The 13,368-nt window shown below is 41.2% G+C and overlaps 1 protein-coding gene across 2 annotated transcripts in view; it reads right to left on the reverse strand.

Annotated features, from left to right (window-relative positions):
- The window catches only part of LOC105046429 (tRNA ligase 1), a 51,964-nt gene that overhangs the window by 14,808 nt on the left and 23,788 nt on the right, over positions 1 to 13,368 (reverse strand). For both annotated transcript variants that reach the window (XM_010925010.4, XM_073259906.1), the window contains 6 exons: positions 6,274 to 6,434; positions 6,089 to 6,120; positions 5,741 to 5,922; positions 4,501 to 4,580; positions 1,312 to 1,377; positions 894 to 1,183 (listed from right to left, as the gene is read on the reverse strand). In XM_010925010.4, coding sequence (XP_010923312.1) covers positions 894 to 1,183; positions 1,312 to 1,377; positions 4,501 to 4,580; positions 5,741 to 5,922; positions 6,089 to 6,120; positions 6,274 to 6,434 — 811 coding nt within the window. The remainder of the gene's footprint in view (positions 1 to 893; positions 1,184 to 1,311; positions 1,378 to 4,500; positions 4,581 to 5,740; positions 5,923 to 6,088; positions 6,121 to 6,273; positions 6,435 to 13,368) is intronic.

A 13,368-nucleotide genomic window follows, 5' to 3' on the forward strand; every position in this document is an offset into this window, starting at 1 on the left:
TGAAGCTATTGAAATTTAGTAACATCATGACATACTCAACAGGCACATGCCAGAGCACCCCCCCGGGATTTAGGATACAACAGAGAAAGTTCAGGGGATGCAGACTAGATCTGAAACAGAATTCATCTATAAAACAAAAATAAAATACTCAAAATTGGAATAAAAAGCAAATTGTAAGGAAAAGGAGTAGAAAATAAGCTTTAACAGTTCCACTTACAAAATTTTGATTTAATCATAATTTCCTAATTCCCATTTTATCCCCTGCAGCCCTTTAAAAAAAATCATGCTAAAAAGTTTAAGTCTGGATTTCTGCACCACACAGCCATCACCTCTTCTTGTCCTTTATGGCCATATACCTATTAACCTCTATATTTCAGATTAGTCTTTTGCTGTCTCCTACATGGCTGAGCATTCAAGATTCAAACATCTTTCACCATCCCTTTGCTGTCTATAGCCTTTGCCTTTCACTATATTATAACTTCCATCTAGCTGGCTTTTGCATTGCCAAACCTCAATTAATTCTTGAAATCACCAAAATAGCAATTTTTTGCTTGAATGTATACTAATAGCTGCTAAATGTCACATTCATTCAACAGAAAACACAGGTGCAAAGTGATACTAAATGCATCTGGCACAGAGAGATGGCAAGCTATTTCTATGGCTTATCACCCCAATGGATCAGCCATCACCCCTGAGTGCCTAGTCCCTACAAGAGAAAATATTTGCATTTTGTAGTCTTTCTAATAGCAAATATCAAAATAATAGTAGTCTTGATTTGAATCGATAAAGTAGCATATTGTGCTAACTTGTTACCTTTGCAGTTGTACATACTGCTTGAAACTGCACTAAAAAAATTGAAATGGAATGTTTTGTGTCAGATTTAGGAATTTTACCTGGAAAGAATACAATAAGACCCTCATCTTTGGGAACTGCATCTTTAACTGTGGGACTTGGACTTAAAGGTGCTACATCTCCCTCTGGATGAAGATCACCCTCTTCATCTCTATCTCCCTCAACTATAGCTAAGAAACTTTCAGCCCTCACTAAGTTACCAGCAGATCCTACCAACACCTGGTTTTGTGGACTACGCCTAGCATATTGCTCAAGGAAAGGCTCAGCTTCAGTAAGATATGTTGATGAAGACAACTGCTTGTTCCCATACTTTCTTCGAATATAGACAGCCCTGCACATTAAAAAGATACTCTAACATGCGCATATTTGAACAAGCTTATTAGACAAATTAAAGAAAAAATTGGAACTATATAGGAAGCAAATTTATTTGAATAAAAGGACGAAATGACCAGCATTTACCATTCATCCAACATTTTGCTAAGCTCCCTCTGCTTACCGGCTGATGTTCCCCAATTTTTCATTTGCCTATCACAAATAAAAGGATTATTTTCCAAATGTTAATACATATTGCAGAACAAGTTAATAACATAAAAGCATAACCACTAATCAGGAAGGTTTTGAAAAATATAACCAACCATGTCCAATGTAAGAAAGAATAAATTACTATTTTCTTCTTTTCAGATGTAATCTTAAAACTAAAGAATTATGACCTTAGATATCGACATAAGCAAATCAGCCTATTTCACCTTGTAAATAAACAAAAAACTGAGAAAGAGAAGCCCAATTAGAACTCATGGGAAAAAGATATCCAAGTGCGAATACTTTCTTTTTAATCAATTATATAGAAATAGGGATGAGCAAAAGACAAGTCTGACAGAACTTAAGAGGGGTCGACTTATTAGGGAGGTACTCCTACTGATTATTTGATATTTGTACACATTTGTGGCATAAACAAAGGGCTGACGCCTAATACTATATGCATCAAAAAGGTTGCAAACACATAATTTAAAATCAAAGAATTAAAAAAGTTTAGGTGTTTTTTTCTAAAATTAGGGCATAGCAGGAAATGAATACATTAGGGGAAGCATAGAAGTTGAACCAACCAAGCATGGAGTATTGCAGATGTAATAGAGATTGTACAGGCAAGTGAAATGAAAGACTTGCAAAGGCTCCAATCAAAAGAGAGGACACAATTTGCATTGATGGATCAAATACAAGAGGATGATCTACAAAATGGATGAAAGTTGTAAGGAAGGATGGAGCCCATAGAAGAAACGTATGTTAAAACAAGCTTTCAGTTGACATGATAGACATAGTCACAGTCTTGCACATCACTAGAATTAAACACATATTTTCATTATCTAATGTTCGAACTATGTTTGAATACCCTATCAAAGTTCATGATGACCAAGGGTGGATATGGCACATGTGATATCAAGGATCATGTTGATAAAGCATATCGACAGGTAGATGTGCCTCAAACACCCTTGGTACAGCATGTTTTGGCCTTCCATTTCAAGGTTTCGAATTTGTTATAATGTTTTCTTGTCCTAGTGCAAGTTTTTGCAAGAAAAGGCATAATTGTCAAGTTAACTACCCTAGTCATTGTTTTCTGTGCATATTGAAAGTCAATATGCACATTTATCATATAAATCATGTAACATGGAATCCAAACTGCATGCAAAACATATGGATGTTAAGATTAGCTTTTGAAAAACAAAAAAAATCATAGATCTAGTATACAAGGGATGTATTAACAGTTACAACCAGCGGACTGATGTACATTAAAGGAGTCTCTAAGTAGCATTAATCATTTGACAAGAAAACAAAGATAGAAACAGGGTAAATTACCATAATCGCTGGTTAAAGATAAACAAGGCTCTAGGATAATAGCTTCTGATAACAAAGTTTTTGCTTCTTAACTAACAAGAATATACAAAATTATGTTAGTCATAGTTTGCTTTTCACTAATCATGGGAGGAACTGTTCGTACTCTGCTTTAGTCAACAATTGGAGTGACATCTTGTTTCCGTATCTGAAAAATTCTTCTGCTTCAAAATTATAGTGAGAACTGAACCTCTAACAGCACTTGTTTAAGGGTTTTTATCTCTTTGCATGCCTGTGTTGAACTCATTGGTGGAATATGTGAATCCTTTTGATTTCTTTTATTCTCTAATAGTCTCATTCACTGATGTTGAATTATGCCCTCAAGGTTTGTCCTCCTCTATCTCGCCCTCCCCACCCCTTCGCACCCCCCCCCTCTTTCTCTCTCGGAGGCTTGGATGGACTGGAAGATTTTCTCTATATAACTGTTTGTCATTTATTTAATTTCTATCTTTTCTAGTCTTCAAGAGAACTTATATTTGTTTCTACCATATTATTCAAGCAATGAAGATAACACTTCTGAATTGATTCTTCATGTCAAAATGGTGTTTAACTAGTTAAGTATTCCATGGATTTATGCTTGTTTTGAAGTCTTCATAATCAGTGTATCCACAGATACCATTTTTCTTCTTCCTCATTTCCATTTCAACTGGTGGAAAGTAAAAAACAAGGCAAAAAGAAAAAGCATCCTGAGTAGTATCTTGACATACTACTTGGTTCACAAGTGATTCCAGGCTAGTTTAGGCAAACTGACCTTCATCCCCACCCAAACCGCTCATCCAGATCGGTTTGAGTGGTTCAAATGTGTTTCAGGCGGTTCTTACCTATATTAACCCTAACTGTACGAAGAGTGGCTTGATTTGGTATGAACTGAGAAGCACATACCAAATCGAGCAATTCCTTAATCCTTGTGCAATATAATGCCTTGTACCCTTGATTAGTATTATCCTAATACCATAGTCATTACAACAAGCCTTTTACGAACTACTTGAGGTTGTATGCTGCTCTAGTTATGGTTAACAACAGTTGATTACAATATGTCAAAGTTGGATATAGGTGACACCGTGACAGACACTACAAATGGAAAGCTTGGAGTTCCTTGCATATACTATGGTAGAACACTTAACTATGTGGCATAAATCCATGCACTTATTGCATTCATTTGAAGGATAAAATCCAGGAGGCCACAACTCTACAGAATAATCAGGGAGTTCGCAATGCTAGATATAGACCTAGTTCAGTAGCTCTGGTTTGTAAGATTCACGCTATGAATTGGTTTGCAGACAGTTCTCACAGACATCCTCTACTCTTGATCAACAAGGTCTTTCTAGTATTTGTAGGATTGATTAGAAGTTGCTTATATTGATCATAATGAGGTCTTACATGATTTATAATTTTATATCAATATGATATACAATATGTATTTCAGCATATCTCGGAGAAAGAATCATTACTTTGGGTGGCCTTGGTAATTTCCACAAGCATCACCAGATAAGTTAAATGATACTTACAGGAATCTACTAGACATGATTTTGATAGTTCAACATTCTTTGATGAAGAGATGCAGAAACCAAACAATACAAAGAAACAGAATAACATGGTAACAGAATGACGTCAACATAGCTAGACTGAATTTCTGAGAAATATATCTAGCAAAATAACTTGTTAAAGAGAGAACTGTACAACCACTTTGAACAGAAATAGAACAGCAAACTCCATGTGTCACTATCAAGATGGTCAAGTGTGCAAGAATGGCATACGTACCTTAGGTAGTAAGTTTTATAAGCCGATGGACCATCTTTAAAGAGTATGGACAAACCATTTCGAATCAAAAATGTCCTCAACTGTGCATTATAAATAAATAATTAACAAACACACTAATTTTTTTAACAAAAATGTGACACAACTGAAGCAACATTATATGCTTGCAAGAATGTTGTTCCACTTACCAAGCATCACACTGCAAGCTCAAGATTTTGGCATAGCAAATAATGATGAAATAATTCTCACACATAGCTATAGAAATGAACATATGACATGCAAAGCTAAACTTGGTTTCTCCCTAATCAGCCTTATCATTTGATCTAGGTACCTTAATGAAACAGGCTGTAACACTTAATAGAACAGTTGGTTGAACAGGTAATAAAATATTCATAATGCACCCCCACACAGTTGGCACATGAGCTGACGGATGTGGTTATAGTTTGATACCGCAAATTATTTCCCTGAATATGCTACATACAAAAAATGTTTTAAGTATTTGCAATTTAGTCTGATTCATTGTAGTAGAAGAAGAATATTTATCAACTTTGATAATCTGTTAAGAGTCTAAAGAGTTTTATGTTTCAAAAATTACTTTTGATCAACTGGGACTGGGTCAAAACCTGATCAATAATATTTGGTTCCACACTTCCACTCAAGACCTAAAGTATATTTTCTGAAAAACTAGAGGTTTAGATCTAAAATCAGGGAAACCAACATATAATCAATCAATGGGGTTGGGTCTTTTGGGCCTTCCTCTTCTAAAAAAGGAAAATCATTTATCTTCAAGATATTCACTTCATTTTTTTTTTTTTTTTGTGAAATGAAACAGCACTTGTATGACAATAGCAAGGATCTACAGCACAGTAAAGCCTTTCAAATCATCAAGAAATTTCCCATGCAGCAGGTAGACAGTGCAAAGCAGATGAAGAAACAATGAATAAATCATTGAATTAGTCAAATATATGAAACTTACTAAATGCCTGGCAAGCATAACTTTTGTAAACAGGCAATACAAAAACACCTAGGTTATTTGTAACCCATGTCAAAATCCCTTCTGGCATGATAAATGAGAATTGAATTTAACTTTACACAATTTGAATCAGATGAAATAATTTGAAGCAACTACAGTTTCCATCAGATATCACCAATAACGAGCATATCTTGCAATAGCACAATAATGTAAACTTTGTCCCACTGCAAGTATGTATTTCTCAATTTATAGAGTAGGAACAAACCATACCTTATATGTCAAAAATTTTAGTTTTATCATCAGATTCTCATCCTCATTAGCTATACCATCTGATGCTAATGTACTAGAATCGCAACTTCCATTGATATTCTTTAATAGGGCATTGCTGTCTTTTGCAAGTTCAGTGGCCCTCTCTTTGTTTACCTTGAACAAGTTAATGTCCAGAAAAAAACCTAGCACCAAAAAAAAAAGTTTCAAATAAGACTAACAAAGAGACGAAAAGAACATGGTTAAAGACAGAAAATTGGAACTCTATAGATAAAATTAAACATGATGGTCAAAATATTCTGGTAAACATAGGAGAAAGCACATAAAACGACAGAGAGCAAAGTTCCTTACCCCTGTACAATGGCCATAGTCCTCGGTTTCTCCTGCAAGGAGGGAAAAGAAAAGAATGAAAACAAAGGTTATGCAACTCAAGGAAAAAAACAATGACAAAATAGAAATCTTAAAATAGACAAAAATGCTGGATCACATTTTGTTTCAAGAACAGAAGGTGGGTCATTTGATATTTTCAAGCAGACCTCATTTCCTGCTGATATCGCCGAAAAACAGAGTCACTATGGACATGGATAACCATCTTAAAGTAAATATTGTCAATTGATAGGGAATCAATTTTGTGGTAGTTACAGTAACACTTGAAAGCAGCAGGAAAATGCCTTTGTCTCATCAAACGAATCATCTCCTGTTGTATTTTACAAGTGAAAAAAAAAACACAGGCCAACTTAGATCACAAATTACAAATATTAAATAAACAATTAAAATCATTCTGAAAATAGCCATGGAAACAAATAATATAATAAGAACTGCATAAATTAAACTGTTACTGAAGCTAGTTAAGATAAACTCAGGATAGAGAGCCCCATAATCACCACATTAAACAGATGAAAATAATTCTCAGACAATAATTGTAACATATAACCACACATGAAACCAGCAAGGAAACATTCCTAAAAGTTTCTTTTGCAAATCCACTTATTTACTTAACTTAGTTCAACCAGTTAAATTTTGGTTTACTTAGCCACCGTTTTAATTATTTTGAGTCGTCACTTCCTGGTAAAACCAACAAAACAGGTTCTCTGTGTATGTGCGTGTACACACACACACACACATAGATATATACATATACGTGTGTGTGTGTGTGTGTGTGTGTGTGTGTGTACATGTGTGTATATAGATATATATCTATATACATATATATGTATCTACATATAGATGTATATACGTATAGATATATATACATATATATGTACACACAGACACACACATATATATATTTATATGTATATATATGTATATGTAGATGTGTATGTATGCATATATGTATCTGTGTGTGTGTGTGTGTGTGTATTTGTATTTCTTGCCCGGTATCCATGAATCTGCTCAACTAGCAGCAAGGAAGCAGTGCAACAGCCATATCACTGCATTCATTATAAAAGCAAAAGCAAAAACAGAATATTTATCTGATTCTAAAGTTTCTTCACAGTATTGACATCTTCTCCTTTCCAGAAATCCATACTCTATGCATGCTTGTCAAAACCAGAAATGTGACTCTTGTTTGTTAGAAGCATAACTGAAATATGTTGGGATTTCAAGTACCAAAAGAACGATATATGATTTTGAAGTAGATCATAAGCACATGTTTTACATATGAAATGATGTTGGGATGCCTATTCTAAAGTGCCTGTATAACTCCTTTTGTGCAACTCACCAAAAAATTGTATAATCTTTTCTTATGATGTATAAACTCCATATTTAGGGAAAAAAAATTGTACACATGAATGTATGAAGATTGCTCAAATCATTCAAAATTACATCCTTCAAAGTTCAAAATAATTTTATATTTTTTTATAAATAAGACAGAATTTTTATAAGTATCTTTGTATAACAGATTTAGAAGTATCATACTTCTCTTTCCATCCCTCAACATGAACAGGGTGCTCTGTCTTCAGTCTGTATATTGATGCTATATGTATACCTGTATTTCCAACCACTATTTCCTCCTTAAAATTTGGGATCATCTTCTTAAAATCTGACCATGTATAACATGCATCCATTTGCTGCCAACGTCTCCATGATCATGCTACAATATTGTCTTCATTTTAACGCCTTGCAAGAAAATCAACTTTTACAATTAAACTATTTCTGTTATTAGAGTTCGTTGTCAAGAAAACAGTCCATGCAGGTAATATATTCAGGTTATCCTCAGTTTTGAAAAGCATCGGCATCATGTACGGTTATTTTTGGCTGACTCATTGGTGAGTTCTCTTGAATGCCGCTTGAGTCTTCATCAAGGGGTGAAACACCAGTAACAATATCTATACTGGTATGGTGGTACAGTATGGTGCGATACAAGTCGGTACAATATGATACCATACAGACACAAGGCATGGCTTTTGGGGACAGCAAAGCAAAAATGGGTTATAATGTACCATGTGTTGTTATAGGTTGGTATCAATGAGTCTACAAATATCCTACCAGTAAAATAATGTTATCACTGATATGGATAGGGATGTAAATCCTTGCTCTTCATATTGGAATGCTTTCAAGTAGCAAGAGAAGTCTTCAACATGGCCTGATCATACCTTGTGTTCCTTTCCTTTGTAATCAATTACTTTTACACAACAAGAAAAAGGGCTACAAGATTACATGATCATGCTTCGTCTTTCCTTCCACTAACATCCAATGGCAATATTTTTGTATAATTATTAAGGCTGAGAACGTTTTGAAAACTCAGTTTCAGTTTCAGCTAGGCTTGTGGAATTTTTGTTTTGGTAATTGCAGTGGTTTCAACAATTCTGCTTCAAGTTTCAGAGTTTCATCAAAAAATTCAAAATTTTGAAAAAATAGAAGAAAAAGAAAAGAAAAGCTAATAAACATCATTGCACAACATTTCAGAGTATGTCATGGCATATCGTTTCTTTATTGCATAGTTTCTCCAATATTAGGTTGACTTCAACATTGCATTTAAGTGAAATATATGTCTAGGTACATAATTTACCTCTTGAGGTTCATCTATTTCAAAATGAATTATGTTTCAGTTTTAGTATAATCCACAAATCTTGAATATTGGTTAATATTTTTGTGTTTGAATGATTATTTAATCAAATGCATACATGCATTTCAAAAAAAGTCATCTTTGTAAAATAAATGAAGAAATGATCCTAAACATTAAAATTGAACTTAAAAAGGCATGTATGACTCATTTTAGTCAGTTTCAGATTTATTTTTAGTTCAATCAAACCTGAAATTAATCCTTGTAAACTTAAAACCTTGATCAATAGTTCGATTGTGTTAGGATAAAAAAAAAACTTTCTAAAATAAATTGTTGGAGATTTACAAGATAAGTAATGCATCTGCACTAGGAAAGTGCTATTTTAGTATTGTTGGGTATTGTTGGAGCAAAAATCCGCTTGCGCCGGAGAAGCTGGAGTCGGGGAAGCCGCGGTCGCCACCGGGACCTGCAAGGGAAGTCTAAACCGGAGGTGGGGTTGCTCCGGCAAGACCCTCCGACGCTCAAGTCAGTTCTCTGCCTCAACAAGAATGGAGTGCTCGAACGAGAATTTAGCAGAGTTTTGAGATAAGGAAAAGGGAGCTTAAAGAATAACGTATCTGGGTCCCCCCTTTTATAGGCGGAGGAGGCAATGGATTGATGGCGACGTTTGTAACCGCCTGGTAGTGGGCCGCCCATGGTCAGGGGAATTGATTGCGAAAGATAGTGGGGTAGACCCGTGGCCATCGTCACAGCCCGCCACGTAGGGCCTGCTGCAGGTAGTGGAGCGGCGTCCGTTGCCGCTAGTTGTCAGCGAGTAGTGGGATCGTGCAGCACCTGCCGCAGGGAGCGGAGCAGCATCGTGGCCGTTGACACAGCCTGTCAGAGAGTAATGGGTCCGCCGCAGGGGGTGATGGAGCCGCACGGAATCCGCTACAGAAAGTGGAACAGGATCATGGTTGTTATTGTGATCTGCCAAGGGACGCGGATCTGTTGATCGAGACTCGGTAGTGGTCGGAGTTCGGCCTTTGTAGGAGTCCGAGAGGAGTCCTCCTTTCGGTTGAGGTCGTGGGTGGAGTCCGGCTCCAGCAGCTGATACTGAGGTCGGAGCTTGGCTCCCGTAGGAGTCCGAGTGGAACCCTCTCGGAGCCGAAGTTGCAGGTGGAACCTGGCTCCCGTAGGAGTCCGGACGGAGTCGCCCTGTTGTTGATGACGGAGCCCGGTTCCCGTAGGAGTCCGGGCGGAGCCGCCCTGCTGTCGATGGTGGAGCCCGGCTCCCGTAGGAGTCCGGGCGGAGCGGTTCTGCTGTCGATGGCGGAGCCCGGCTCCCGTAGGAGTCCGGGCGGAGCGGTTCTGCTGTCGATGGCGGAGCCCGGCTCCCGTAGGAGTCCGGGCGGAGACGTTCTGCTGTCGATGGCCGAGCCCGGCTCCCGTAGGAGTCCGGGCGGAGCGGTTCTGCTGTCGATGGCGGAGCCCGGCTCCCGTAGGAGTCCGGGCGGAGCCGTTCTGCTTTCGATGGCGGAGCCCGGCTCCCGTAGGAGTCCGGGCGGAGCCGTTCTGCTGAGGATTTCGGCTGCGGGTATTTTATACCCAACACCAGTCCCCCTACTTCCGAGTTTGAATTTCAAGCGAAGGAAGTACACAGAGAGAGATGTGCGCAGCCGGAATTGCCCCTTCGAACCTTGCGCACTGCCGCCCCTATTTAATGCGCGCACGTCAGAGTCCGTTTTTCGGTGAAGGTGACTTGAAAAGTCTTTTCGGAACCCCCGTTGAAACGCGATCCCAAGCGTCGCTTTGCGGGAATTTGTGAGCGGTCAACCCTCGATGGCGGTGAAGGGGATAAGCGCGCCACGTGGCACACATCAGTTGGCCCAGGAATACCCGCCGCCATAACTGCGCCAGGATCCATCGGCTATTTAAACCCCTCAGTCCCTTCGTGGCTTCATTCTGGCGCTGTTCTTTCATCTGAGAGTCCTGCTTCTCTCGCCCCAGTCCCTGTCTCCTTCCCTTACACCATGTTCTCTACCCGGGAGGCTGTTTTTGAGGGGATTTTTAGGGTTTGGAGGAAGGTGAGGAGAAGAATGGCGGCCGGTGAGAATCTCCGTCGCTCTAAAGGGAGCCCAAGGAAGAATTCCTTCAACAATAGGGGTTTAATAACGGGAGCTGTCGGTGAAGTTATTCTGCCTGCGAATCTCGGAGCAGCAAGGCGGGGTGATACCGGTCAAGAGGGCAGAATAGTCGTCATAAGCCATGACGGGATCCTTGACGCCGTCGGGGCCGAGAGACCAGAGGCGGTCGGCGTCGACGGTGGGGCAGTAGAACTTGTTGCGGAGACGGTGGAAGTAACGCATGCCGACCTTGCCGGAGCGTCTCGGGTGGCGGCCGTCGTGGTGCATTCGGAGATGAGGCATATCTCTGGTGTCCCAACCGCTCCTGAAGTGGCTACGGTTCTTCTTGAAACAGGTCTTCACTACTGCCGCTGTTGCCCTCACCGCCTCCGGAGATCTATCCCACCCCTTTCCCACTAAGGTTGGGACTTCGGGAACAGAACGAGGCGAGATGGGGCGAGAGCTGTTACACGCACTGGAGAATGCGACTGAGAAGGATAGAGACGGAGTTCGTAGCTCGGAGCGGCCTCCAGTTCGTCCTGCCCGAACCGTGCTCGCGATACTTGCGATGATGTGTATCTTCTTTTTTCCTGACCCACCGGGTCTTGTAACGTGTACTTCTGTTAAATGAAAAAGCAATTTCAGTACCTTGTTTGCATCTTGTGTTAAATAGTTGTCTGCCGAACTTCTTCATTTTCCTTTCCTTCTCTTTGCCTGTGTTACGTCGTTCCAGGATCGTCGGCGACCTTTTCAGTTCATGTGGGGTCGTCATTCGCCGAGCTCCTTTTCGGCTTTTATGCCGTTCGGAGATACCCACTTGTCAGGTTTGCTTGGATTTTTCTCCGCCGAAGTCGGGGCTAAGTTCGGCTCCCTTGATAGTCCGAACGGAGAAGCACTCCGAAAGTTGGAGTAGCCCGGTTCTCGTAAGAGTCGGGGCAAAGTTTTTCTGCAATCAAAGTCATAAATAAAGTCTAGCTTCCGTAGAAGTCCGGGTGGAGTTGTCCTGTAGCTGATGTTGGCGGTGGAGCCCGGCTCCCGTAGGAGTCCGGGTGAAGTCTGGGTGAAGTCTTTTTTGTTGTTGGAACCCGGCTCCCGTAGGAGTCCGGGTGGAGTCTTCTTTGGCGTAGAAACCCGGCTCCCGTAGGAGTCCGGGTGAAGCCTTCTTTACGGCGGGACCCGGCTCCCGTAGGAGTCCGGGTGGAGTCTTCTTGGCGTAGGAGCCCGGTTCTCGTAGGAGTCTGGGCCTTCCACTTTGCTCATGTCAGGACGAGGTTCTCCTCCTGTTCCTGACAGGGCAGTGGGGGCACATTAGGGCGTTGCAAGGCCTCTCCCCCCATCCGGTCTAAAAAAACCGGGCCTTTGACTTTGCTCAAGTTAGGGCGAGGTTCTCCTCCTGTCCTTAACAGGGCTGTGGGGGCACATATGGGCGTTGCAAGGCCTCTCCCCCCATCCGGTCTAAAAGAACCGGGCCTTCGACTTTGCTCAAGTTAGGACGAGGTTCTCCTCCTGTCCCTAACAGGGCTGTGGGAGCACATATGGGCGTTGCAAGGCTTCTCCCCCCATCCGGTCTAAAAGAACCGGGCCTTTGACTTTGCTCAAGTTAGGGCGAGGTTCTCCTCCTGTCCCTAACAGGGCTGTGGGGGCACATATGGGCGTTGCAAGGCCTCTCCCCCCATTCGGTCTAAAAGAACCGGGCCTTCGACTTTGCTCAAGTTAGGGCGAGGTTCTCCTCCTGTCCCTAACAGGGCTGTGGGGGCACATATGGACGTTGCAAGGCCTCTCCCCCCATCCGGTCTAAAAGAATCGGGCCTTCGACTTCTATAAGGTCGCCCTCTCGTTTTTGATACCGTCTGCTTGAATTGTCCCAAGACAAATGGGCACGCATTTTTTGGATTAGGACGAAATTACTGGTAGTACATCCGTAAGTTTTCTGAGCTCCAAGGTCGCAGGAGGTCGGCTCCTCCGAGCTCCTTAAGATAATAAGTTCCAGGCCGGACTACTTCTTTGACCTCATAAGGTCCCTCCCAGTTTGGGGCAAGCTTCCCCTGGCTCTGTGGTTGTGAGACAGCAGCTCGTCGGAGCACTAGGTCCCCTGCTTTGAATGCCTTGTTCTTGACTCGGGCATTGTAATATCGGGCAACTTTCTGTCTGTAGGCTGCCATTCGAACCTGAGCAATCTCCCGCCTTTCTTCCAGTAGGTCGAGGTTGGCTCTGAGACTTTGCGCGTTTTGGGGTTCGTCGAATGCTACGACTCGTGCCGACGGGAGTTTGAGCTCGATCGGGATGACGGCTTCCGTACCAAAGGCTAAAGCAAAGGGAGTCTCTCCTGTAGGCAACCTCTGGGTGGTCCGATAAGCCCATAGCACATGATAAAGTTCGTCCGCCCAAGTTCCTTTTGCTTTTTCGAGCCTGGTCTTAATCCCCTGCAAAAGGGTTCTGTTTGTTACCTCGGCTTCGCCGTTCGCCTGAGGATGGGCCACTGATGTGAAGTTGTGGGAGATGTTTAGATCTTCGCAGAA

The sequence above is a fragment of the Elaeis guineensis genome, chromosome 6 (genome assembly GCF_000442705.2).
Source record: "Elaeis guineensis isolate ETL-2024a chromosome 6, EG11, whole genome shotgun sequence".
Lineage (NCBI taxonomy): Eukaryota > Viridiplantae > Streptophyta > Magnoliopsida > Arecales > Arecaceae > Elaeis > Elaeis guineensis.